Source organism: Tursiops truncatus, chromosome 3 (genome assembly GCF_011762595.2).
Source record: "Tursiops truncatus isolate mTurTru1 chromosome 3, mTurTru1.mat.Y, whole genome shotgun sequence".
NCBI lineage: Eukaryota > Metazoa > Chordata > Mammalia > Artiodactyla > Delphinidae > Tursiops > Tursiops truncatus.
Window position 1 is genome coordinate 26,321,296 of NC_047036.1, and position 27,350 is coordinate 26,348,645.

Consider the following 27,350-nt stretch of genomic DNA (forward strand, 5'->3'; position numbering starts at 1 on the left):
GACCCCACGGCTCCCCAGGCCCCCTCCCTTCCCCAGGGGAGAAGGGGGTGGTGCACCCTGACCACAGCAAGACCTCAGCGCACGCAGGGCCAGCGAGGCAACCCGAAGACCCCGGAGAGACAGAGTCACCCAGGGTGCCTGAGTCTGAGGACAGTGCATCGCAGGGGACGATGGCCACAGCTCATCCTGACCTCAGCGAGACCGGAGCGGCCCCAGAAGCCAGCTCGCCCCGCGCCACCCGGAAGGCCGCTGCCCACAGTGGAGCGGGACCCGCGGCCGAGGGGGCATCTCCGGCCACTGCCGTGCTGTCACGAGACCTCACGACCCTGGAGAAGAGACAGGGGGTTCCGGGTCACCACAGCGATGCTCTGCAAACCACGGGAACCCTCATGCCTGGAAACTGCGGGGGGTTGGCTCTGCCCCGAGGAACAGACTCTGGGTCTGCAAGGGCGCTGCGGGCCAGCCCCTCCCTGCCGTCACCGAGTGACAAGGCCCCGGAGGGGTGTGGCGGTGCCTCGGGGCCCGGCTGCCCCAGGGGCAGCGGGAGCAGCCCCGTGACTGACATCGACAGGCTCCTGGAGGAGCTCGATGCTTCTGGAGCAAGGCTTCCGCCTCCCGGGAAGGGGGCCCGGCTGAGCCGGGAGCGCGCTGCCCCGGGGCCGCAGCGAGCCGAGTCGGACCCGGACTCGGGGAGCCAGGCCCCCGGCCCGAGGAGGCCCGCGGCTGCCGGTCCAGCCCCTTGCCCCCAGTGGGCCCACCAGCCTTCGGTTCTGGATTCCATCAATCCCGACAGACATTTTACTGTGAACAAAAGCTTTCTGAGCAGCTACTCTAGAAACCTCAGCAGCCTCCACGAAGACAGCACGTCGCTGTCGGGCCTGGGCGACAGCACGGAGCCGTCCCTCTCGTCCATGTACGGAGATGCTGAGGACTCGTCTTCGGACCCCGAGTCGCTCACTGAAGCCCCACGAGCGCCCGCCAGGGACAGCTGGTCCCGTCCTCGTCTTTGTCCTCGTCCTCATGGGGCTTCTCACAAGGGAGACACGACGGAGTCTGAGGAAGAGCAGGTTGAAATCTGTGCCACGAATGGCCCCCCCGATCCACCCGCAGCCAGCGCTCCTGCCCTTGCCCAGGGGGCCGCCTGCCCTGCCTTCGCCAAAGCCCTGCCACCGAAGCACGGAGCCCTAAGCCCGGCGGCGGGGGACGCCGGGGACGCCGCCGCCTCCGCGCCGGGAGCCTTGGGCCCAGCAGCCCCGGGCCCTCCACGGCTGCCTCTGCCCTCGGACGCCAGGTCTCGGGAGCCGGAAACGCCCGAGGCTGCACGGGCTGCCGAGGACCCCGGGGAAGCCGCCCAGACTCCGCCCGGCCCCAGGTCTGTCCCCGGGCCCCCAGGCCCCCTCAGCTCTCCTAACATGGTGAATGGTTTGGAGCACGACTGGCTGGATGACAAGACCCCACCTGAAGAACAGGAAACAAACGTTCACGCCACTGGAAACCGGGGCGCCCTCGGGGCGTGCGACCCCGAGAACAGAGACCTGGCTCTGGCAAAGCTGCACATCTCCGAAGTTCAAGACCCGGACGACTTGCTGCCAAAGCCGAAACCCATCTGCAGGCGGCCCATCATGGCCTGGTTTAAAGAGATAAACAAAAGCAACCAAGGGACGCATGCGCAGAGCAGAAGTGAAACGGAACCACCCACGATGCCGGCCAGAAGGCCCGACCCCAAGGACCAGGCGCTGAGCTCCGGCCACAAGAAGGGGGTGGCTGTACGGGACAGCCCCCCTCCCCGGCTGAGTCTGGAGAATAAAGACCTGCCTAAGAAGAGTTCCATGGAAACCCTTCTGAGTACCTGTCAGAAACCCAAAGCCGGTCCTAAGCTGAAGAGACTGAGCATCAAAAGCAAAAGCAAAGTCAGCTCCGAGGCCCCAGCCACTCACCCGGCGAAGGCCGGGGGCACAGAGCACAGGAAAGCCCTCGTTTCACCCCAGGCCTCCCACAAAGTGCTTTCTAGGGTGGCATCACACCGGTTCCACACAGGTGACCATGAGGAACCGGACAGAAGCGCCGCAGCCGCCCCCCAGCCTCCCCAGTGTGTGGAGGGCAAGCTGCCCCAGGGGACCCCAGGCTCCCTGAAGCCCTCGGCATCCGACACCAGCATCAGGATGTTCATTTCGCCCTTGACCTCCCCCAAGACCCTTCCTGAGCAAGGTGCGTGCAGTAGGCTCCACCCGGCTGTGCACTCAGAACCTGACCGAGGCTGCCCGGCCGCCCCCAGATCTCCGAAGTGTGGTCCAGAGAGCAAGGCTCCCCCTGCGTCCCCTGGGCTGGTGAGTCCCACGGCACCAAGGAGTGGCGCGTCCACAGCGGCCGGCAAGCGGGAGGTCCCCCCTACCGGGCAGGGCGAGCAGCCCCCGTCCAGCCAAACGGACTCAGCAGCAGAAGCCTCCCAGGCTGGAGGGACCGGCGACAAAAGAAGCAAAATCATTGCTGGTGAGCCCCTCGAAAGGACCAACGAGCTGAAAATCATTGAGATCTCTTCTGAAAGGACGCCCAAGAATGCGTATGGTGACAAGCCAGCTGAGAGTGACAGGCAGGGAGGGTTCCTGGCCCAGAGCACCTGTCAGGAGAAGAGCGAATTCAGGCTCTGTCACCAGTCAGTGGACTCATCCCCAAATCATCCATCCTCACGCACGTCTCGGGCCTCCCAGGTGGAGCAGGGAGCACAGCAATCTGTCAGCAGGGCGAAACAGACTTCCTCCCCCTCCCGGCAGCTGCCGGCTGAAAAGGCAGATCCTTGCCAGGGAAGGTCAGACCACAGGGCAGACTCCCTGGGGATGCCCAGGAACGGCACGACAGTGGGCCCGGCACCGGGGGAGCATCCCTACTTCACGCCAAGGCCAGCAACCAGGACCTACTCCATGCCGGCCCAGTTCTCCAGCCACTTCGGCCGGGAGGGCCATGCCCTACACAGCCCAGGGCGCCCGCCCCGGGACAGCCAGCTCCCTGCCACCGGTGGGGGCCTCCTCGAGGCCAGGGCGTCCAGAGGCAGTGTTCTCAGCCTGGTTAATGGACAGGGCGTGTATAGCGTAAAGCCCCTGCTGGAGACTTCGAGGAACCTTCCAACCACAGACGAAGGGGATGTCCTGTCAGTGCAGGAAACAAGCTGCCTACTCACAGACAAAATCAGAGTCACCAGGAGATATTACTACTCTGAGCAGAACTGGCCCCATGAATCTACCTCATTTTTCTCTGTGAAGCAGAGGATCAAGTCTTTTGAGAACCTGGCCAATTCTGACCGGCCCACAGCCAAGTCCGGGGCCTCCCCGTTTCTGTCGGTAAGCTCCAAGCCTCCCATTGTGAGGCGGTCTTCAGGCAGCGTGGCTTCCGGGAACCTCGGCCACTCCAGTGACGCGGCAGCGAGGTCGCTGAGACGCAGCCTGAGTTCCTGCAGTGAAAGCCAAGGTGAAGGCAGCACCCTCATCCCCCCGATGACCAAGTCCCCGTCCAGCATGACTCTGACAGCCTCCCGGCAGAGCCCGGGGGAGGCTGCTAACAAGGGCGCTGACTCAGACCTGAAGCGATCACTTGGTCCTTCAGGAATCCCCACCCCAACGGTGACCCCAGCCTCTCCCGCCAAGAGAAACAAATGCTCGGTGCGTCACACCCAGGCCTCACCTTTGTCCCGCTCGAAGCTCCAGGAGCTGAGAGCCCTGAGCATGCCTGACCTCGACAAGCTCTGCAGCGAGGACTTCTCGGCCGGGCCGACTGCTGTGCTCTTCAAAACCGAGCTGGAAATCGTCCCCCGGAGGTCACTTGGCTCCCCTGCTGGAGGCCTCCACGGCTCCACTGCCCTTTCATGGCCCGTGAAGGGGGCGGACAGGGCCTGTCCAGGGGGAAGTAGCCCTAAAGCCACTGAGCCTGGGGCACCCAGTTCAGCCCGCGATGTGGGTGAGACCACCCAGGATCTGCCTTCCGGAAAAAGTTGGTCAGTTAAGTAAGTATCCACCCCTGCCCTTTTATGTAATGAAAATTTTTTTTTGATGGACTGGTTTTAGATTTATAGAAAAGTTGCAAAGATAGTGCAGACTTCCCCTGTACCCGTTACCCAGCTGCTTCTGATGTTAACGTCGTACGTAACCACGGTCCATTTGTCAAAAGTAAGAAGTTAACATTGGAACAACACTATTAGCTAAACAACAGACTTTATTCAGATTTCACTGAATAAATTCCACTAACGTCCCTTTTCTATTCCAGCCTCCAATTTTGGTTTTAATATCATTATTGGGAAAATACAGTGCCTGCAGGGAAAAGTGTTTGCCAAAATGTTGCTCTAAAAAGAGGCTTCTATAGGCTAGGGCACTTATACAAAAGTGGAGAGAGAGAGAGAGAGAGAGAGAGGGAGATGGTTGGACAGGGAAAGCCGACGCTCAGGGGAGAATCGGGGCCTTTGAGGGTGACTGGAGTCAAACGGGAAATTTCTAATATGTTTTAAAATATTTCGCTGGAGCCTACAGAATATTTAATATGTCTGAAATTATCTGTTAAACTCTGGCATTGGTCTCCTAACATCTTGGAGGGATCCCAAAATCCATAGGAATTCCCACTGCTATCAGCAGTGAATGAAATTCCTGTTCAACATTCAGAATTCTTCAAGCAGTTTGGAGTGGGAGTTACGACCAAAAGAGAGTGTGAAAATCAGAAAATACCTGCAATATGGTAGAAAGATCATTCTAAATGCATCCTAGCAAAATGGAGAAACTGCTTTTTTCTTTAATGGTCTTCAAATATATATTATTTAGTTTGCATCAACTCCTGGTCTCAGCGGGGGATCAGCAAAGACTGCAGTCTGTTCTGTCATCAGCGGGGTCAAAATCTACTGTCCTAGCTCTCATTCAGGAAGCGAAAGCACAATCAGAGGTGAGTGAAATACAGAAAACACAGGAAGAGGGGACCGCTGCCACCTCAGTGCTCAGGCGTGTGCCACGGGCTCAGAGGGCCTGGGAGGGCCCTTCTCCGAGGGCTGTGTAGCGAGTCCTACAGCTCAGCCTGACTTCTGTCTCACTTGCTTGTTGCTTGATTGTCTTGAATTTTTAGGTGCCAGATTGGTGTTTTAATTCCCCAGCAGCGAGTTACCATCTTCCCTACCCACCCCCCGCACCTGGAGTTTGTCTGTAGTGGTCCTCCAAATAGGACGAGGCATCCTGGAACTGTCGGGGAAGGGCTCAAGTACCAAGTACCTTTGTCCACCTAACTGGACATAAACTACCTGTCAAGGGAGCCACCTGCTGGGGAAATGAGACTTAACAGCTGTGTAGCCCTACCCCAGCCCTAAGTGTAAGAGCTTCAAAGAAGCTGATTAGTCATTACAAGTAAAATTTTTCAGTAAATTGGATGTGACCGTAAACAACAACAAAAGAAACCATGGTCCATATCTAACCCTGAAGCACATTAATTTCTCAGAACTGTTCACTGAGATTTGAACCCTAATATATGAATATTTTTTGTCCAGAGAAGAAAAGCAAACATGAACAGTTTTTCTTGAGTGGTAATGTACCTGGGTCACAGATATCACCCGAGAACACTGTTCCAGAAATTCTAATATTATCCAGAAGGGCTGTGTCATTGGCATCTAATAAGGGATGGGCCACAATGGAGAGGAGATGGGATGGAATAGAGACCAGTTCCTTTTAGCTTCCACTGCCTTTGGATTCTCGGCCCCTGGTTTGGGTCCGTGAAGTTAGGAAACACCTTGAGACATACTGCGTTTTTTACTTTCAGGACGAGGGACTATTTCATTCTCTCCCTTCCTCCTTCTGTTACAAAGCATGAAAACCTTACTCTGGGATTTTGAGTCAAGGTGGCTCAGTGGGTTCACACTTTGCCAGGCTCTTTGCTCCAGATATTTTACAGTGTTAGACATGAGGTGAAAACCAAAAAGTCCCCATCAGCCTCACAAGGGAGAGGCACACTGTCAGGGACCACAGACAAAGCGGAGACTTTTTGTGTGCACAGGGCGCTGAGCGCCACCCTGCGGTCATCTTCTGGGCCTCCCTCACCCCCTCAGCCTGGGTCCATATTCACCACCAGCAGGTGTTGAAGATTCTTCCTACTTTGATCAGAATGCAGCTTTCTTTTATCTCTTTTTCTTATTGTCTTCAGTTAATTTCAGAGAGGAGCTGTGAGTAGAGATCTCCTCTCTCTGCCATCTTCAGAACTTTCCTGCCTTGCTTTTTTCCAAAGAGTATGGTCTGTAGGTGTTGAAAATGGCCCTGCACACAGTGACTTCCTGTGACCTCTGGAGGTGCTGTGAGAGATTAGAGAGTCAGGAAACAGCCCTGCTCTTCTGACTTCAACAAGCCCAAACCTTGGAGAGCTCTTGAGGTGCTTCTAGCTTCCCTGATGCTGTGCTAATTAAGTTTCTCAAAGAGGCAACACTTGCACTAGCAATCAGCCTCTAGCAGACTTGTATCCTCAAACACAACTGGAAAAAGGATTTGAATAAATTAGAATTTTGGTGATATGTCCTAGAATGCAGGAGAGTCTCATTTTCAAATACTGTCTTTGCTCCAATAAGGCATTTAAATATCTGAGAAGTATTTGTTTCAGCATCAAACTTCCCAGAAGCTACAGAGAGATCATGTCCCAGACCACATGTTCCTGTTTTTGTGAGAAAGCGTAGCCATCATTCTTCTCTCCAGTGAACAGTGTCTGAGCATGTATATACTTGGACTTGCCCATGAAGTCAAAATCCCAGCCCCCCAAGTTCTGCAGGATATTCTAGTGTTAGCACATGGAGCTTTGCTTTGAGTGAACTTCTTTAGAGGTGTGACATGCTTGGGATTACTCTTTAGGACTTAATAGGACTAAACATTGTTTATTTTAAATATTGGTTTATTTCCCCAGCACAATACAGAGGTGGTTTTCTCTTCCAACATTTTCACTTTCTCTGTCAGAGCAATCCTGGAGGGTTATTATTAGATTCTTTTTCTATCACCATGTCTGAGAACACCTTGAATTGATGGATTATAAATCCCTTCATGGGAAACCTAGCAATGCAGGTCCTTAAAATGAGGCTGAATCTTATCTAGCATGTATGTGAAGGAAGTCCAAATTCAGAATAATTAGCGCAGCTAATTTTTTTTAATTCTAAAATCTTTTTAAGCATTTAGTTAAATGCTTTTATTCCAAGCATCAATCTTTTGATTGATGCTTGGAACACAGGACAGTCTTTTGTTACTTACTAAGAATGTTCTAGTCTCAATGTGAATTGACAGATTGTTTTAATGTACTATTTTTCAGCATACTTTGTGTTTTATGACTACCAGTTCATTAATTGCACCGAAAATCCAATAAGCTGAACATGGTGGAAGCGGGGACGTAAAACTTACAGCCTCGATGTGCTCTTGTCCTGTCTCTTGGCACCTATACTTCTCTCTCCTGCTGACAACATGGGCTTTGCTCAATTGTAGACTTAGAAAATTGTAAAGAAGTCCCTTCATGATTGAATTGTGTGCTATGATCAGATTTGGGAACACGCAGTCTGGTGCCGAGAATGACTTCTAAAGTGTCCCGTGTCCCTGCCACTATCCTGGTTCATATGACCTTCTTGGTGGTTCTAGAGCTACAGGATGGACCCTCAGAACTCCACATAAGCACCACCCAGGAGGAATGCAGGATATTCATGATGGCCCCTCTGCTTCCAGTATTGTGTGGAAGGGCCTAAGGAACCACTGGGGTTAGTGGTGACAAGCTCTGCAGTACTGTGGGAGGATTGACATCAGAACTTCCTTACTCTGGCACAAGGAATATACTTGTTTCTGTTTCTTTTCACTAGAATAAAGAAGATATTTACTTCATAGTCTTGAATAAAAAAGAAGGCTCAGGTCTGGGATTCAGTGTGACAGGAGGGACAGATGTGGAGCCAAAATCAATTGTGGTAAGTGACAATGTCGAGATGCTGTCGGAAGAGTCACTCCTGAAGCAGCCTCAGAATTTGATCAGGACAGAATTCATGTCAGTGGGTTCAAAGAATGCTGGTGTCTGTTCCCTGCCACCAAAACAAAAATAGAAAAGTGGGGAAAAAAGTAGTACATAACGTTATCATTGACAAAGAGACACAGTGTTTTTTTTTTTTTTAACATCTTTATTGGAGTATAATTGCTTTACAATGGTGTGTTAGTTTCTGCTTTATAACAAAGTGAATCAGCTATGCATATACATATACCCCCATATCTCCCCCCTCTTGCATCTCTCTCCCACCCACCCTATCCCACCCCTCTTAGGTGGTCACAAAGCACCGAGCTGATGTCCCTGTGCTATGTGGCTGCTTCCCACTAGCTATTTATTTTACATTTGGTAGTGTATATATGTCCATGCTACTCTCTCACTTCATCCCAGCTTACCCTTCCCCCTCCTCGTGTCCTCAAGTCCATCTTCTAGTAGGTCTACATCTTTATTCCCGTCCTGCCCCTAGGTTCTTCATGACCTTTTTTTTTAGATTCCATATATATGTGTTAGCATACGGTATTTGATTTTCTCTTTCTGACTTAATTCACTCTGTATGACACACTCTAGGTCCATCCACCTCACTACAAATGACTCAGTTTCGTTTCTTTTTATGGCTGAGTAATATTCCATTGTACATATGTGCCACATCTTCTTTATCCATTCATCTGCTGATGGACACTTAGGTTGCTTCCATGTCCTGGCTATTGTAAATAGAGCTGCAATGAACATTGTGGTACGTGACTCTTTTTGAATTATGGTTTTCTCAGGGTACATGCCCAGTAGTGGGACTGCTCAGTCTTTTGGTAATTCTATTTTTAGTTCTTTAAGGAACCTCCATACTGTTCTCCGTAGTGGCTGTATCAATTTACATTCCCACCAGCAGTGCAAGAGGGTTCCCTTTTCTCCACACCCTCTCCAGCATTTATTGTTTGTAGATTTTTTGATGATGGCCATTCTGACTGGTGTGAGGTGATACCTCATTGTAGTTGTGATTTGCATTAAGAGACGCACTTTTAACACATAGCGAGTGACCTTTAAGATGATGATACATATAAACACAGTTGCCTATGTCCTCATATTCACCTAAACATTTTATTGGTTTAAGCATTGGAAGGACATTAGAACTAACGGACCAAAACTTGCATTTGCTTATAAATCACTTCTTTCTCAAGATCAAAAACTTAAAATTTTATATCAAAGGCCTTTGAAATCACTAGGGAGGCCACCTTCCTTGGATGAAACCAGGTCCTGTTCATCTTTCTACTCTTATGGCCCCGTGGAGTGCCAGACACATTTGAGATGCTAGCAAGAATAGAGTAAAAATGTGTTGAGGTGCTGGTAGTGACATTTTTAATCCCATTCCTCACATGGAATGTTTTGTTTTTTTTTGCGGTACGCGGGCCTCTCACTGCTGTGGCCTCTCCCGTCGCGGAGCACAGGCTCCAGACGCGCAGGCTCAGCGGCCATGGCTCACGGGCCCAGCCGCTCCGCGGCATGTGGGATCTTCCCGGAGCGGGGCACGAACCCGCGTCCCCTGCATCGGCAGGCGGACTCTCAACCACTGCGCCACCAGGGAAGGCCACACGGAATGTTTTTGATAAACCAAGTGTGTGTATGATTTAGAAAACTTGCCATTAGATAGTTCCTTTACTACAAATTTGCCCTTTTGCTTTTACTGGAGGTCATAAATGAGCTTGGCTTTTGTCCTCTCCTGTCCCAGATCCACAGGGTGTTTTCTCAGGGGGCAGCTTCTCAGGAAGGGACCATGAGCCGAGGGGATTTCCTTCTGTCAGTCAACGGCGCCTCATTGGCTGGCTTAGCCCACGGGGATGTCCTGAGGGTTCTGCACCAGGCACAGCTGTACAGAGATGTCCTCGTGGTCATCAAGAAAGGGAGTGACCGGCCCAGGCCCTCCATCAGGCAGGAGCCTCCCATGGCCAATGGGAGGGGCTTGCTGTCCAGAAAGCCCAGCCCCCTGGAGCCTGGAACAGGTAAGGTACCAGCAGGGGCCTGAGCTATTTGTAATGACTTTGCTGAGAATGGCACTGATTCCATGGAACAAATGAGAAACTCTTCTTGTCCAGATGCGTCCACGAGTGTTGGGGGTGTTCTCAGTCTTCCCTCTGCTCCGTCGTCTTGCTCTCATTCTTCTAGAAAGCTAAAGCCCTTCCCAGTACAGGGAAATACCTTATTTATCAGACCTTGTCATGCTCACCTTTGCCCTTGCACTGTCTCAACTGTTTGGTGGTTTTTTGTTTTTTTTCTTCTTTTTTTTTGGGGGGCCACGCGGCTTGTGGGATCCTAGTTCCCCGACCAGGGGTTGAACCCAGGCCCTGGCAGTGAAAGCGCTGAGTCTTAACCGCAGCCACGCCAGGGAATTCCGTTTGGTGTATTTTCGGTGGGATCCTGGAAACGCAACCTGTCAAAGGAAACCACTGGGCACTTAGTCCTAACAGCTTTCAGAGTTTTTAAGACTCAGGAACTCAGATATGGAAGACTATCCTGAAATGGATAATCATTAAGTGTTCCTGTGGCACCTTCAGGGCATCTGGCCTGGAACCAACCTCTACAAAGTTATCAGATTGCAAAAAGCACATTCGGGGCTTCAACTTATTTCTTCATATTTCTATTCCTTCAGATCCCCCTGCCTGGGGCTCTAGCAGAGCCTACGCAATTATGCCTTAACATGCACTGAAAGCAGCCCACTTGGGGCTTGGTGCAGTAGGCTTGATGTTAGAGGCACCTGGGAAGCTTTTAAAAATCCTGATCCCCAGGAAATCCCCCAGCTCAATGAAGTCAAACTCTGAGGGGTGTGGGTGGTGGGATGGGGGGACCAGCATCCACGTCTTAAGGTTCCCCATTCAAAGGCAGTGATTCTGGCTTGGCCTCAACCCCAAGTGGACAGTTTAATCTGTTTGTGGTCCTTCCCCTGCCTCCCAAGCAATTAAGTGCCCTTTCCACTCGATTCAGACATCCTTCACTGATACAGCAAGCAAGTAAGGGAAACAAAAGGCAAGTTTACAATCCCTACTCAGACGCCCAAGATAGACCCCAGCCCAGCCTCTCCACACTAGCACACAGAGTAGGCACAGGCTGGTTGCTACGAAGCAGGCGTCACCAAGGAAACGCTCTCCCCACAGTGGAGCCAGGAGATGGCAATGAAGGCAGCTAGTGTGTGATGCAGACGGCCAGCCAGAGGCAGGGGGACCCCTCACAGGAGCAGAAGGGGAAGGAAGGACGCTCCATGTCTCGTGTGAGGCCTGGCATTTGGGTGTTGCAGGTTGTCAGTACCAGGCTGTGATGCTCTGCTGCCGTCGGCTGCCAAGGTTGGCAGGAAATCAAATCTGATTCCCCAAGCGCGACTTCAGTCTTCACTGAGATGTGCACCGACTATCTGGGGTTGACAAGAGCAGTTTGGCTTCCGGGGATTTCTGCTTGGGCATAAATGCCTTCTCTGTGCTTGCAGAAAGTGCTTAGGGGGGCAAGGGACAGCAGGAACACAGCTCTAGATTTGGGAGAGCAACCCTGAAGTTGGTCTCAGATGTCGTTATCAGCACTTCAAGGTGGACGGGACTCGAGGGTGCCTGGGGAACACACTTGGGGGCACCGGGCAGGAGGGGCTGCGGTTCCCTGTCATCATCATCCTTACGAACACTGTCGCTGCAGGGAGAAGCACAGGTGCACACGAGGCTCTGTGTGTTGAAGTGCTGAAGACCTCGGCTGGGCTGGGACTGAGTCTGGATGGAGGGAAATCGTCTATGTCTGGAGATGGGCCCCTGTTCATTAAAAGAGTGTACAAAGGTAATGTTCTAGAAACCCCAATCTGCTGCCTAGTACCAGTTCTCTCTCTGTGTATGTCCGTGCCTTCCATTTGGAAATCAAATTTGTTTTAAAAAATCTGCAGTGTGTTTAATGCTCTGTGACATACAGGGTTTACTGTGTGTCAGCCCTGTTGTGGGCATTTTACACGTTTTAACTCATGTCATCCACATGACAGTTCTATAGGATGGGTACTATTATTATCATCCCTGTCTTACAAGAGAAGAAACTGAGCCACAGGGGAGTTATGCAGGCACCTAAGGTCACACAGATTAAGTGGCAGAATCAGGCTTGAACCCAGGCTCCGGAGACTGTGCCCCCAACCTCAGTACTGTATCCCCTAACTCCATGCTCCTGTCTTCGTGTTCTTACTTACGATTAGCTGTTATGGATGTGAACACAGCAAGCTAAGTAATGCCATCAGAATTGCCAGTCAGGGGTACTTAACATTGGTCAAGGTCATAGTCACTTAAAATTGCAAATACTGGATTTCAAGAAAGTAATATGGGAGCAGTAGATATCACTGAAATAGTTGGTAGATATGAGGTCTCTTCATGAACTTAAATAATGCATTTTATGATCTTGGACCGTTCTCAAAATTATCTCTTCAGGTCCCTAAGCTGAGCAATTATATTATACTAATGATATATTTATATATATACATACATGCTGATTATCCTATTGTATGTAATATTTTATTATACTATAATATTGTTTCATATATTCAATGTATATTTATAATATTGTTAGTATTAAAACATATACATATATACTGATATTGTTAATATAATTCAGCTGAGGAGATTTTTGGGAACTGTCCAATATCATAAAATGAATTATTCAAGTGTATAAAGAGATTTCGTATCTGCCAACTAGTCCAATGATATCTACGGCTCCCGTCTACTTTCTTCCAGTCTAGCACACACTCTAACTGTAAATGGGTGGCAGCCAGAAACAGGCTGTTTGCTCACGGTCCCTGGGGCAAGCAGAGGACAGGCACAAATCAGGAGCCAGGCCTCTGCTGTGTGTGATATCTGGACTCACTCACGGTACCAGGGTAAAGGGAAAACCCTATACATGTTAACTGGACAGCAGTAGAACACAGAAAGCCAAGTTAAGGCAAGCATGAAACTGTTTGACTATAAGAGCACTCTTAAGAGCTCTAAAACAAAGTGTACAAAGTACATGACGAAACTGCCAACAGACACAATAAACAAGAAAGTCCATTAAAAAATTAAGGCAGGAATATTAGCCATGAAACAAGACAAGAGGGTATTCAAAAGAAACAGGCAGATATGTTAAAACAGACACACACAGAGAAGCCCATTAGCAAAAAGGCAGTCAAATATATTTTTAAATTAATAAATAGAATTAAAAAGTATACTAAATCCTTACAAAGAGAGAATTTATAAAAATCAAGAAAGAAGAAACCATAAAAACTGCAGCACAAGGGAAAAAAGAGATAAAAATTACAAAAGGGTGATGAGCAATGAGGAGGACATATTGAGGAGTGCCAGAAAAAGAAAGAAAAAAAAAAGAACGCGAGAAAGGAACTATTATTTGGAGAAGTCATGACTATTGAGAAACAATAGGAGTATTCAGGCTGAAAATTCTCATCAAGGGCAAAACAGGATGAATTTTATAGAAACCCAGACCTTGATGTATCACAATCAAGTTTCAAAATATAAAGAACTTAAAAAGCACACAGAAAATGTGCAGCTTGCTCACAAAGGCAGTACGATCAGACTGGCAGCATGAATGCCGGGAAACAGAATAACCTTCAGAGGACTGAGCCTACAACAGCAAGATGGAGGTGTTTAGGACACACAGTGAAAGGTGCCGGAGTCACCGCCACTGTGATCAGTCACAGGACACGCAGCCTCTGCAGGCCAAGAAGCTCACAGCTTAAAAAGGATTTTCTGGCCTGTGAGCCAAACAAACCAGAAACTGAAGGTGGCTAAAGCAGCAGCCCAGGTGGAGACTGGGAGGCCAGGTCCGGAATCCCATGGAATCTGCAGCACTGAAGTGGAGAAGCAGCCCCAGGGGAGATAAGCATCCCCCAGATCTCCTTCCAGCAGAGCAAGGACAGTGTCCTGGGTAACTTCCTGGCCTTTGTCTCTAGCATCTGGCTAGAAATCCATGAAACTATATAAATGGATAGAGAGGAGGAATTGCTACAGAGAAGCACCTGTTCCACAGAGGAGCATTTCCAGTGCCCTTGTGTGCAGGCCTGCAGATTGACTCTTGGGAAAAGGCATTCAAGGCTTTCTGAATATTATACAGATCCCTCCCCTTCACTCTTTTTGGAGACTGGTAAATCTACTTTCTTTGTAGAGGCTTAGAGCTCTGCCCAAAGATTTCATCGTCTTACCTTTATTTCATACTTACAAATTTAAGTACAGGTACAGGTTTTCTGTTTATCTTGGTTTCCTGTGCCTTTTAGCTCAAACACCAAAAGCAGTATAGCAATCTTCAATTTCTTGCATCAATCTAATACAAAAAAATTCTTTGAATAATAAGTGAATTAAATATATTTCCCTAAAGCTATCTGGAAGGTCAGGGATTTTACTGATGAAAAATGCAGTAGACAGTAATTTGTAAACTCTTGTGTGAAGCGGCAGCCATCCGGGTAGAACAGTGTCACTACTAATATCTGGGCTGCTTTGTAAAAAAATGTTTAACACTTTAAAAATGTTTTGTTTTGTTTTTTATTTTGTTTTTACTATGTTTGGGCTGCTTTTAAGATGTTTTTGTATTCAACATTTTACCAGGAATATCAGTTAATACAATAAGATAAGAAAAAGATAAGAGGTATAAAGATTGGAAATACAGGAATACAATTCATCATTATTGGCAAATTGTACGTTCTTCCTGACTGAAAAAATCTGAGAATCAAATGTGAAGCCAATATAAATAGCTCACCAAGATCGCTGAATTCACAATCAACATACAAAAAAAAAAAAAATCAATAGAATTTCCTATATATCAGCAATAACCATTATTTTAAAACCCTATAGGGAGGCTCCTATAACACAATACACGTCATGAAAGAATATATATATATATATATATATGTAAAATGTTTAACTTCTATATGGCAAAAAATTTCACAAAAACACATCGTGAAAGAATACATATGTAAAATGTTTAACTTCTATATGGCAAAAAATTATATCATAAACAAATAAAATCGAAGTGACTGACTAGAAGATATTTACAATGTATTTAATCAACAAAAGGCTAATTCCAGGATATATAAAGAACTATAATTCAGTAAGAAAAATACATGGGACTTCCCTGGTGGTCCAGTGGTTAGGACTCCACGCTTCCACTGCAGGGGGCAAGGGTTCAATCCCTGGTCAGTGAACTAAGATCCCACAAGCCACACAGCATGGCTGAGAAAAAAAGAAAAATACTAAATAAAGAGAAAATCTGGGTAAAGGAAATGAATAGAAAATAGAAAAAGTTAAAACCTAAATGGTCAAGAAATATAGGGAAGGTCACTCCAACTTATATTAGTTATTGGGTGAAAATTATAACTATTAGGAATCATCTTTTTAAAATCAGGCTGGCCATAAATAAGAAATCTCATGATATGATGTGTTGGCAAGATGCAGGGAAAGAAGAACACTCATACTTTCTGGCAGAAGTATAAACAATCGTTCCTCTCTGGGGAAGAATTTAGCAGTGCTTGCTAAAATGGAAGCTATAAAACAGTTTAAATTTCTATCTGTAGCAAAATGATGAGTAAAATGTATCACATCCATAAAAGGGAAAACTGTATATAGCAATTCAAGAAGCAAGTTAGAGCTATATCCATTAACCGGGACCAGTTCAAAAACAGGGCTGAACGGGGGAAAAAAGGCTAAACGCAGATTCAGTACTGTATGATACCAATTCTCAGTAACGACCGTAAGGAACCTAAGAGTGTGTCACAGGAAAACTATGCAAGACCTTTTTGGAAAAAAGATAAAAGTGTTCGAAATTTTTCTTAAAACCTCAATAAATGGAGAGAGACATAGCCTGATCAAATTAGTTAGGATTCTCCTTGGCCCCATGTAATAGAAAACCCAAAATAACAATGGTTTAAAGAAAAGTTTATTTCTCTCTTGTGTATAAGAAGTCCAAAAGTTGGCACTACCTTTGGTCTGAACAGTACTGAGTGGTTCATGAAGGACTTTCATCTGCTTCATCTCATTAGATCCCTGTAATAACCTAGTGAGGGAACAAGACAGGCTAACACCATTTTGCAGATGAGAAAACTGAGGTTTCGGGAAACCTGTAACTTGCTTGAAGTCGCATACTTGAGCCCAAGCCAGTCTGACTGCCTGCAGGTATTCAGCGTGCTTTCCCCTAACTCACAGCCTCCTGTTTGGGTTGGTTGGAAGCCCACGTCCTCAGACCAGATGAACACTCAGAAAATTCTTTTCGTTTCACATAATCTGCTTCAGGCCTTTAGGTAATACTCCTAGAACGGGAAATATGCTAACGCAGTATAACTGGGCATGTCAGACAACAGTGCTTTGGTACTTCCAAAAATGTGTATCTTGAGAAAGCAATGACGGGGACTAAATCAGTCTCTCTGCTCCCACTGTAGGACTGGTAACGGTGAAGGCTCACCTCTTTTCCGATGACAGCATCTGCCTCTGCCTCTGTCATTAACAACATCAAATGTTTTTGTCCTTGAGTGGATTGCATTTGAACTCACTTTCTTCCAGCTATATTTTTTTATTTTGTCAATCTTTATAATCAACTATAATTACATGTGTATTGATATCAAATAATATTTAACAGTGATTTTCGGGAATTTAGAACGAAGTAGATTTATCTCCTCAGTGTTTTGAGATCTAGTTAAAGATTTCTGAGGAAATTATTTTCAAACTTGGGAATTTTTCTCTTTTAATGTCCTTTCTTCCGTAAGATGAAAAGATGCCTGCATGGCCAGTGTGCATTTCTTCAATACGATTGTTTTAGATGTGCATGTGCAAGGAAGTAAATAGAAAAGGGCGTAAACTTGTGTTTTTTCCAAAGCTCATAATCTTGCTCTAATGTACCCAGAGCTGTAGTGTAGAAATCTGTTAAATTTTGTGTAAGTGATAATTTAAGTAATCTCCTCAGTCATTGCTGAGCAGGTAATCACATTCTCAGCATGTGGATATATCAGACTATACTTGTTAATGAGCAGAAGTTGAACTTGCTTTATTGGTCATTTGGATTTTTTTGGTGTGTTCTTTATTGATTTGGAGTTCTTTAGCTTGGCTAGATATTAACTCTAATGTTTCATTTTATTTGTTGACTAAATACAATGAAAATATCTTCCTGTAGTCAGTTGCTTATGTTTCGGGGAAAGAAGGGTTACAGATTTGAATTTTTTATGTAGTCAGATTTCTTTTTTGGGGTATTTGCTTTGTGCGTCTTGTTTAAAGAAAATTTCCCTCTCCGAAGAATATAGGCACATGGTTTAGAGATATTTCTCACTTAAGTTTTTCATTTACCTGGAATTTATTCTGGATATTACGAAAGTACCAAACTATTATTCTGTATTTATTCTCTCAGGTGGTGCAGCTGAGCAAGCTGGAACAATAGAAGCTGGAGATGAAATTCTTGCCATTAACGGGAAATCCCTGGTTGGGCTCATGCACTTCGATGCCTGGAATATTATGAAGTCTGTCCCAGAGGGACCTGTGCAGTTAGTAATTAGAAAGCACAGGAATTCTTCATGCAACAAGCACTGGTAGTGACACTAATTGCGCTTGTTACATTTTTTATTAATCAGAATCTCCTTTTCTCAGTTCCCTTCTTTCTTTAGCAAATCAGAATGACTTCTTTAAACAATGGGTTCCTGAAACAACACAGAAGCACTGGTGTGGCAAGGACGATAAAACAAACAACTCTCCAGTTTTTTACTTACACATGAAGCAGCAGCAATGGAGCGGAACTCAGAAACCTTCTGCCTGGATCACCTAGGCCAGGAGGGTTCATTCTGTTCCAGTGCCTGTCCCCTGACACCTTCTATGTTTCCTGATGGGGACACAAGATGCGGCATGCCCTTCTTCACTTGAAACATTTAGTGAGACCTCCGCATCCTTCTAGCCACCTCTCCCAACACACTCAATCCTGGCAACTAGGGAGGCTAACAAAGTCTGAGGGGCAACACAAGTGTCACAACTAAAAAGGACTATAGTTTTATATAATTTTGTAAGTAAGTAAGTAAATGACAGAATGCTTTTAGGCACATTCAGTGGAAGGAGCGGTAGGGTCTGTATGTTATCCTGAAAAGAAAATGAGACTTGAAAAAAGAAAATCAATTATGACCTAATGGTTAGACTGAGCTCAGGAATTATCCAAAAATGAAAAAGCAAAATACAGAAAGTGGTATTTTTAGTGAGTGTAATGTGCAACGTATGGCTGCATAGTTTAACTAACTCGGTGGTCATGGATCACCGTGAAGTGTTGATCATGACCTAAAAGTGTACGTCGTAAGGCAATTTTACGGGAATGCAGTTCTGATAAACTGTACTAAATAGCTGTGAACTTTGCTGCCTAGAATGAGCAGACAGTTCCAGCTCTGCAAGCACCTTGCATCTACTTTGAAACTTGTCTTGAATAAATATTTGAATTCAAGACTGGTCAACAAAAGAGCAGGCAAAAATATCATTGTCACTGAGTTTCCATTTCTATATTTTATAGATCCAACCACTAATTTAAAGTTTCAGAAAGCAATTATCTTTTTAGTGTCCTTGGATTTATAATCCCAATAGAGGAACTTAAAATAATCCTTTTAGGGGACTTTCTTTTCTTTGGCTGATTTTTTTTTTCCCCTTTCTCTTCTCAACAAGCTTAAGAAATGTAACATTTCTAAGCACTGGATCTATTTTCCTGACCTGGGTGTAATGGCATAGCTCTGCAGTGACTGAAGTTTTTGCTCTTTTTGTTTTCCTGTTTTGCAAATTCTTCCTTTTGCCAAAAATGTTTCCCAGCAGAACACTGCTGTGACTCACGCTTGCTTGTGACACTCGTCCCAGCTGCCCTCCTGAAGCACAAGCTTCTTCTTAGTAACTGTTCCCATTCCGCGTGCTGTTCCTCGTCACAAAACTGGCTCTTCTCCCTCGTACTGTACCTTCTTTTCTTAAGACCCAAATCCTCATCAGCTTCATTCACCAAAACATAGTAAGAAGGTGGAAAACGAGGGTGAGTCAGTCTTTCAAGGTAAAGGAGCAGAACTGCGTAGTTACAAGCCACATCCTCGGTGGTGCAGGCCAGCTGAGTCCTGGGAATACGGGTGAGGTTGCATACCTGCGTGCATGGTGACGCTAAGGTTTTATGTCGGCGATTTCTTTAATTAACCTATTTCTGAGTGACTAATCCCAGTAAACCTCTGTGGAGCTGGCCCAGAGAGGTTCTCAGACGGGAGTGAAATATCTGGCTGGTGTGAGCCAAGATTTCTCATTTTTAAACAGGTTATACAAAAGAGAATGTAGTTCAGGAGTTAGCTAGAAAGACCTGATTAATTTAGCTTCTACTTTTCACTATTACAGTTCCAAGTAGGATACTATAGGAAGTCAGTGCAAGGTGCATGCTAGATTGTTTTTAAGTCTCTGGGGTCAGCTTTGTGGCTTCTGCTTTCTTGCCTAAATGATGAGAGACTCTTTGAAGTCAACACTGAAAACGATTTTTTGCCTCCACTCTTCCAGCTGTGCCTACATAGAAATGCACAGTCCTGTGTGACAGATAGGAGTTTCTGAAGCAGCGGAATGGTCTCCTTCTAAGAGGTCCTAATCCTCTTATCTGAAGAGTGCAAGGGTAGCCCTCTGGGTCACTGAACTATATTCAAGTCATCAGCCGTTTCCAGTGGACCTTGCCAGAAGGGTTCCCTTGGAATCTGACAATTGGAATTTAAGGGAGGAAGCAAAAGCTAAACTTTGACCCTAAGATAGAAAGCTATTTATTTGTCGTCAGTGTTCAAGGCATGACTAGTATTTCTAATTACTCTAATAAACTCCCAAACTTCCTGACATGAACACTCATGGTATTGTCCTACTAAAACTTGCATTGTTTTGGTTTTTTAACTGGTCCTTCATCCACAATAAGCTATGATGGTAACTGTGTCATAATATGTAAATCGTAGTTGCAAGGATGTACCGTGACGGTTGAAGTAGGCCGGGTTTCATTGCGAGCGTCCCATACGCAGCTCATTTAATTTTAGGGTTGACTTTTAGTTGGCACCACACCTGTTGTATGATATTATACATTATCCTTTATTTATGTAAGATAAAATGCCTTATATATTATTAAAGAGTAAGTGCAATAATATGAAATAGCCTGTACATTTTTAAAATGTTGTCGCCAAGTTATGTAAATCCACGTCTCTATAAACAACCTTTTTTAAGTAATTTTAAAAAAATAAACACTGTTTACTACTTGTTTTTTTGTTTGTTCACTTCTGCATCTATAGAAAAACCTTTTAAACCATCAAGCTAAGAAATGGTGATTACCTAAATGGGTGAGAGGGGCAAAGGCAAAAGAAGGCAAGTCAACCACACTTCTTCCATGGCCACACCCAGGATCTGACGCAATCCAAACCCATTCCCCCTCTGAGATCTTGAAATCAGACATCTCATGCCTTTACAACCTCCCGACCTTCCGGAGCTTACTCCCCTTCCCCCTGGTTCTGCTTCAGTTTCAACAGGCCCTCCAATCCCTAGGCAACTGGTACTTTTCTCCGCTTCAGAATCCCCACCCGTGTTTCTTTCCCTTCTCTATTTAGACTAGACCCCACGGTAGAGGACAGCAATGGCCCTCCAGCCCAGAGGCGCACAGCTCCCTCGCCCCGTCTAATCCAGGATCCTTCCAACCAGCCAGCCTCTTGGTGCCCACATGCCTATTCCTAAAGAAAAAGCTCACAACTACACATAGTGATTTGCTATAAATTCATGGCTTCCGACCTCAACTGGACTCTGGATGCTACTTGGCAATTGTTTCCTTGCCAGTTTTTTCTCTCATTCTTCACAATGAATACATTCTTCATTTTTCCTAAAATCCCTACCCATTCACCACTCCTTCCCCCACAAATACTTGGATAATCTGGGATCTTATTTCACAGAGTGAAATAAAAAGCATCTGCTTTATTTTAGGCTGTTTTGGTTTTCAGATGCAGACGCCAAACTAGAGTGGCCCAAGGGAAGAAGGCAAGACGGCATCTCACAGAAATCCCAGAATAGAACTCAGCATATGACCGGGCCTCAGCGACGGGAGGAACTCGGGGGCTCATGGGTTGTCACTCAGTGCCCTCCACTGCTGTTTGTGGGTCTGTTTCTGCAGACCCGCTTCTCCTCCCTCCACTAGCTGGCAGCCTTATCCCCAATTCCTCACACCTTTTCTTTACTTAGAAACCGATGAATGCTATTTTGCTATAATTTTAGCCCCACTCTATATCACAGGATTTCTCTGGACATACAGGCTGCTGCCTGCCTGATTTTCCATATATCCTCCAAAAATTAAGATTCTGATTGGCTCAGTCCACTGCTACACTTGGGCAGAACTCTTTCCTGGGGGAGAGTTTTAATACACTATAGAAATAGCCACAGGGACTTCCCTGGTGGCACAGTGGTCCCCAATGCAGGGGACACAGGTTCGAGCCCTGGTCCAGAAGATCCCACATGCCGCGGAGCAACTAAGTCTGTGCGCCACAACTACTGAGCATGTGCTCTAGAGCCCGTGAGCCACAACTACTGAGCCCACGTGCTGCAACTACGGAAGCCCATGCGCCTAGAGCCCGTGCTCCGCAACAAGAGAAGCCACCGCAATGAGAAGCCTGCGCACAACGAAGAGTAGCCCCCACTTGCCGCGACTAGAGAAAGCCCGCATGCAGCAACAAAGACCCAACGCAGCCAAAAATAAATAAATAAATTTAAAAACAAAAAAAGAAATAGCCACAAATCCATTCTATGAATGTTGAAGGCTACATACCATGTACAATAAATGAAACCTGAGACCAAACTGAAGGAGAACAATGAAATGGGATACAATTCTCTCTGAATGTGAGAAAGCAAAGATGGTATGAGAGTTATGAAGAGTATCAGAATGTCACCAAAACCCTTAACTTGAAGAAAGGGAATTACAGAAGGTGAGCCCCAGAAAAAGCAGGAAGCACCCAGAATCAGAGCCATTTCCACTCCTCAGAATGGTAGAGAAGGTGAAGTTAAAGGGGAGGCTCATTTTGATTTTCCCAGGCACCTGGCCGGCCTCAGCAGGTCAGAGGAGTAACAGGGAAGGAATGGTCTGATCTGAGGGGAGTCCCTACCACGTACGTTTCTGAAACGAAAGGGCTCAACTGATCCATTCAGAGACCAGCAGCCTCTGCTCACCCAACCCCGTAAAAGCCACACCAAGCACCGATCACAGCCTTCTTCTCGATCCCCCCAGCGCAGCTGAGTAGATCTGAATAAAGATTAAAATCAACTGGTATCCAACTTTCCTCTCTCATTCTAAGGGAGGAGCTGAATGATGCTTAAACACAGAGCTCTGAAGTATCCATTACTGACCAAATGGCAGGCTTCAGTAGAACCCCACCTTCCCCATTAAACAGGCTCGGCAAGGGCCCTTCTCGTGAATACCAAGCTGGGAAAGGTGGGGGGAGGGTGTTGAAACATAGTATGCAAAACGCAGGGAAAAAAAAATAATTTGGACAACTACCTTAGGAATCAAAAGAAAATTATAAACACAAACTGCTTCATATTCTCAGTGCACTCAAAGAGAATGTGGCTTCTAAGAAGCACAAGATCAAAGAAGAGATAAGAAAATCAAATGAGATTAATGTGGATCTAGTAGAACGAAAAAGAAACTGAGGAGACCACCTTACGAAACCAAAGCCATATAAGCATCGAGTCAAATCACATTGCAGAATACAAGTCAGTGCCATTGAAGATGAACTTGATGAACTTGAAAAGTGCTTAGAAAACAATGAAAATGGACAAAACAAATTTATAAATAAAATCCTAATTAAATGTTAGCCAATGAATCCAGTAGTACAATAAAGAAAATACCAAGTCTAAGTGATGTTAACTCCAGGAATGCATGAATGATTTGGAATTAAGAAATCTATAAATGTAAATGCAGAATGTAATTCATTATATCAGTAGGACACACACACACACACACACACACACACACACACACACACACAAATCCTGTGAAAGACATACTTTTTTAAAAGCCTGCTTCAAACTCTTAATGGAAAAACTCCAGAATCATTCCCATTAGATTCAGGAATACAAACAAAAATGATGTTCACTGCTGTTATTGTTGGATAACAATATTCTAGAGGTACAAGCCAATACAATTAGACAAAAAATTTTTAAGAGGTATAAATAGAAGAAACAAATGTATCATATAGTGTGCACAGATATATCTGGGTACTTGTTTGTAAGCACAAACACATCAATTTAAAAACTGTTAAAATATTAGAATTCAGTAAAGTTGGCTATCAGAAATCATCCACCAAAACAAGAGCTTTCTTACTCATAAATAATAACCACTTAAAACATATTATAAGAGGAAACACTCACAATAGTAACTAAAAATACGTTTAACTTTGGCAAGGACTGGCAAGACCTAAAAGAAGGCTGCCCTGGTGGCACAGTGGTTGAGAGTCTGCCTGCCGATGCAGGTGATACAGGTTCATGCCCCGGTCCGGGAAGATCCCACATGCCACGGAGCGGCTGGGCCCGTGAGCCATGGCCGCTGAGCCTGCACGTCCAGAGCCTGTGCTCCGCGATGGGAGAGGCCACAGCAGTGAGAGGCCTGTGTACCACAAAAAAAAAAAAAAAAAAAAAAAGAATCTGCCTGCCAATGCAGGGGACATGGGTTTGAGCCCTGGTCTGGGAAGATCCCACATGCCGCGGAGCAACTAAGCCCGTGTGCCACAACTAGTGAGCCCGCATGCCTAGAGCCCACGAGCCACAACTACTGAAGCCCGCGTGCCTAGAGCCCATGCTCTGCAATGAGAAGCCACCGCAATGAGAAGCCCGTGCACCGCAACGAAGAGTAGCCCCCGCTCGCCGCAACCAGAGAAAGCCCGCGCGCAGCAACAAAGACCCAACACAGCCAGAAAATTAATTAATTAATTATTTTTAAAAAGATCTAAATGAATTACAAAATTCTATTAAGGGACATAAAACCAATAACTCGAACAAATGGGGAGGTTTAGCTTATTCTGGGATAGGATGACAACACTAAAAATCTCAACTCTCCTCAAGCTAGTTTATAAATGTAATATAATTTCAACAATGATCTCAAAATAATTTTTTAACCTGAAAAAAATTATTCTGAAGTCCATTTGGTAGGATAAACATGTAAAAATAACCAGATTTTGAAAAAGCATAATAAGTGGGGGACTAGCCCTATTACAACATCATCAAAAAAACTACTATAATTAAAAGTGTCTCCTCTTCCATGGACAGCCAAACCACTGGAATAAAGATGACAGATAGATTCTGAATTCAAAGAAAATTCAAAGGGGCATTCTAAGTCAGTTACAGAAAACAGATTATACAATAGCTGATTTTGGAAAAACTGGCTAAATATTTTAGGGGAGGTAAAAAAAGCTGGCTTCCTTGCAACAAAATCCTACACAACAAAATAAAATTCCAGAATCACCATACATAAATTTAAAAGCAAGAAAGGAAAATAAAAACCCATCAAAAGAGCTAAATATACTGTTTTAATCATAAAGTGAATATGAGGCTAAATGCAGAAGCTATAAAGCAAAAGACTCATAATTTAATGAGACTACATACAAACTAAAAACCACTGGGGGCTCTCCCAGCAGATTCAGGCAAGATAACACAACAGTGACACAGTTTGTTTTTTTGGCCGCACCGCACAGTTTGCAGGAATCTCAGTTCCCAGACCAGGGACTGAACCCGGGCCACGGCAGTGAAAGCCCAGAATCCTAACCACTAGGCCACCAGGGAACTCCCCAACATAGTTTTTTAATTTCCTCATATCCCACCTACTTCCCCTTCCCCACCACTAACACCGCACACATACAACCCAGAACAACTAGTATAGAAAAACCATGGTAAACATCTACCACAAAACTAGGTGTGAAAGTACCCTCACAAACCCCAGAAGGTACAAACGAGCAGGAGTAAACTACTAACAAGCAACAAGACCAATTTGGTATCGGAATCTGTACAAGGAGGGTAGAGGGAAGCAACAGGGCATCTGATACCCCTAAGACACACACCCACCCTGACATCCTCACCCTTGGCCTCATAATCAACAGGGAAGCTCAGAGGACCGACTGGGAAACGGCCCCTGAAACCTGAATCGTTTTTTCACTTTCAAAAATGATCAGCCAATGCCCCACACTGAGGAGAAACTACTGGGAACAAAATCGAAACTGAGCAAGAGAACAACAGAGATCAAGAAAAAAGAAGGTCCAGATAAAGGTGGCTGAGAGTGGCAGAACCAGATATCAGAAAGCAAGGTGCCGTACTTCTTCACACTCAAAAACAGAGGAAGGGGTTCTAGAGAATAAACGCAGTTAGAAAAGCTACCCTGACCTGCATCTCCCTTCTAAAACAGGAAAAGTAATTTCATGTAAACATGGGCAACAGAAGACAATCCAGGTCAAATCCCATACAAAGTTATCATAAGAAAAAGAGCATGAGGAGAAAATATAATCCCTAGAGACAACAAAAGCACACCAGAAAGACATACCTAGGGAACCAATGAAAAATATAATACCTCAAAATGAGTTAGGGGCTTCCCTGGTGGCGCAGTGGTTGGGAGTCCACCTGCCAATGCAGGGGACACGGGTTTGTGCCCCAGTCCGGGAAGATCCCACATGCTGAGGAGCGGCTAGGCCCGTGAGCCATGGCCGCTGAGCCTGCGCGTCCAGAGCCTGTGCTCCGCAACGGGAGAGGCCACAACAGTGAGAGGCCCACGTACCACAAAAAAAATGAGTTAAAATACATCAGGAAAATGACACAAAATATGAATGATATCAATAGAAATTAGAAAAATTTAGAAATTGATTATTAAAACTCAGGAAAAAATTAATTTCAGAAAAAACTAAACTAGGAAGATCATTCACAGTAAATAAACAGGATGTCTTGAGAGGAAGAGAAGAGAAAACAGGTAAAACATTTAAAGATCAATAATAAAGAAAAGAAGCCAAGCAAAAGTGACCCAAAACAGCATACATGATAGCAATCCCCAAAGAAGAAAGCCTAAACAAGGGAACAGAACAATTATTAAAACTTTCATTTTCCTGAAATTGAGAATAAAAAAAGACTTGATGCTACATATTGAAAGAACACACCAGGTACTTGGGAATACGGATCCAGAACAACCAACACCAAAACATACTGCAGTAACATCACTGGCGAAAAATCGGAGGAAAAAAATCCCGTGGGCTCCAGGCAAAAAAGAATAAGGCATTCATGAGGGAAAGAAAATCATGTTATCAGCAGACATTGACAGTGACGTTTTAAACCAAAAAGAACATACTTAAGATACTAAAAAAAAAAAAAAAAATGTGACCCAACCATTTTATCCAAACAGACTTTCATACAAAAGGCTACAGATAAACTGTTATCAGCATACGAAAACTCAGGGTATACTAGTCTCACAAGCCCTTCCAGAAGAATCTACGAACAAATGAGCAAGACAAGCAGAATGACTGGATAGATGACGTAAGGGCTGGTGGTGAGCATTAAGCATGTATTTACTTGAATAGTTAAGACTAAAGCAAGAGTTAAAAGGGAGAGATTATAGTATATAATGATGATGTTCTTACAAAGCAGATGCAGCACAACTACAAAAAGCAGAGGCACGGAACTGTACACTTGAGTATGGTTGAAATGGTAAATTTTATGTTACGTATATTTTACCACAATAAAAAAGGAAGAAATAAAGTACCCTGTAAGTTTACACCAATACTTCTGATTCGAATTTAGAACAACAAGGGTTTTCTATCTTCTGTCTTAAAGCTATAGCTCTACTTTTCCGTATCAAGAATCCTACTTCTCATCAAGGAAAATGATGATGATAAAAGAATGTTAATTTCCACAAGTTCAGGATACTTAAAGAAAATTAATCAGTCACCTTTGGAGAATGCTTTGGAACCAAGTCTATTTTGAAAACTGGTAAATAAAATGTAGAAATTCTCCTACCTTTCCTCTATGAACTGTACTAAACGGTATTGTAGGTAAGGTGAAGTTTCTCTTCATAGAAATACTTTAGCTAATAAACAAAGGAGAAATGATAACAGTTAAAATATCACCACATGCAACCTCAATAAATCACAGGATCTAAGAACTGAACAGCAAGATTGCTATCACAAACCATCACAAAAAGAGAGACACCATGTGCTTCCTGATGAAAGAACACACCACCACCGATGAAACAGGTGCCTACACAAACCAACTCGAATCTGACGGAGCCTCAGCTCTAACGCCCAATTCTCAGGAAGTAGAGGTCAATAAAACACATTAAACTACACTATGTGGATACAA

General features: G+C 45.2%; 1 protein-coding gene and 1 long non-coding RNA gene across 12 annotated transcripts in view; one reads left to right on the plus strand and one right to left on the minus strand.

Moving 5' to 3' along the window:
- PDZD2 (PDZ domain containing 2) overlaps window positions 1–20,250 on the plus strand; it is a 372,865-nt gene extending 352,615 nt beyond the window's left edge. For 9 of the 11 annotated variants that reach the window (XM_019930193.3, XM_033852773.2, XM_073802036.1 and 6 more), the window contains 6 exons: window positions 1–3,994; window positions 4,800–4,917; window positions 7,835–7,936; window positions 9,728–9,998; window positions 11,674–11,808; window positions 17,383–20,250. In XM_019930193.3, the coding sequence (XP_019785752.2) occupies window positions 1–3,994; window positions 4,800–4,917; window positions 7,835–7,936; window positions 9,728–9,998; window positions 11,674–11,808; window positions 17,383–17,564 (4,802 nt within the window). In that variant the 3' untranslated portion in view covers window positions 17,565–20,250. The remainder of the gene's footprint in view (window positions 3,995–4,799; window positions 4,918–7,834; window positions 7,937–9,727; window positions 9,999–11,673; window positions 11,809–17,382) is intronic. The other 2 variants (XM_073802038.1, XM_019930197.3) reach the window with 2 other exon arrangements.
- Window positions 190–27,350, minus strand: part of LOC141278261 (uncharacterized) — a 27,840-nt gene continuing 679 nt past the window's right edge. Inside the window, exons 2-3 of the long non-coding RNA XR_012330638.1 lie at window positions 840–27,078; window positions 190–326 (exon numbers count right to left, since the gene is read on the minus strand). This is a non-coding gene — a long non-coding RNA (uncharacterized lncRNA). The remainder of the gene's footprint in view (window positions 327–839; window positions 27,079–27,350) is intronic.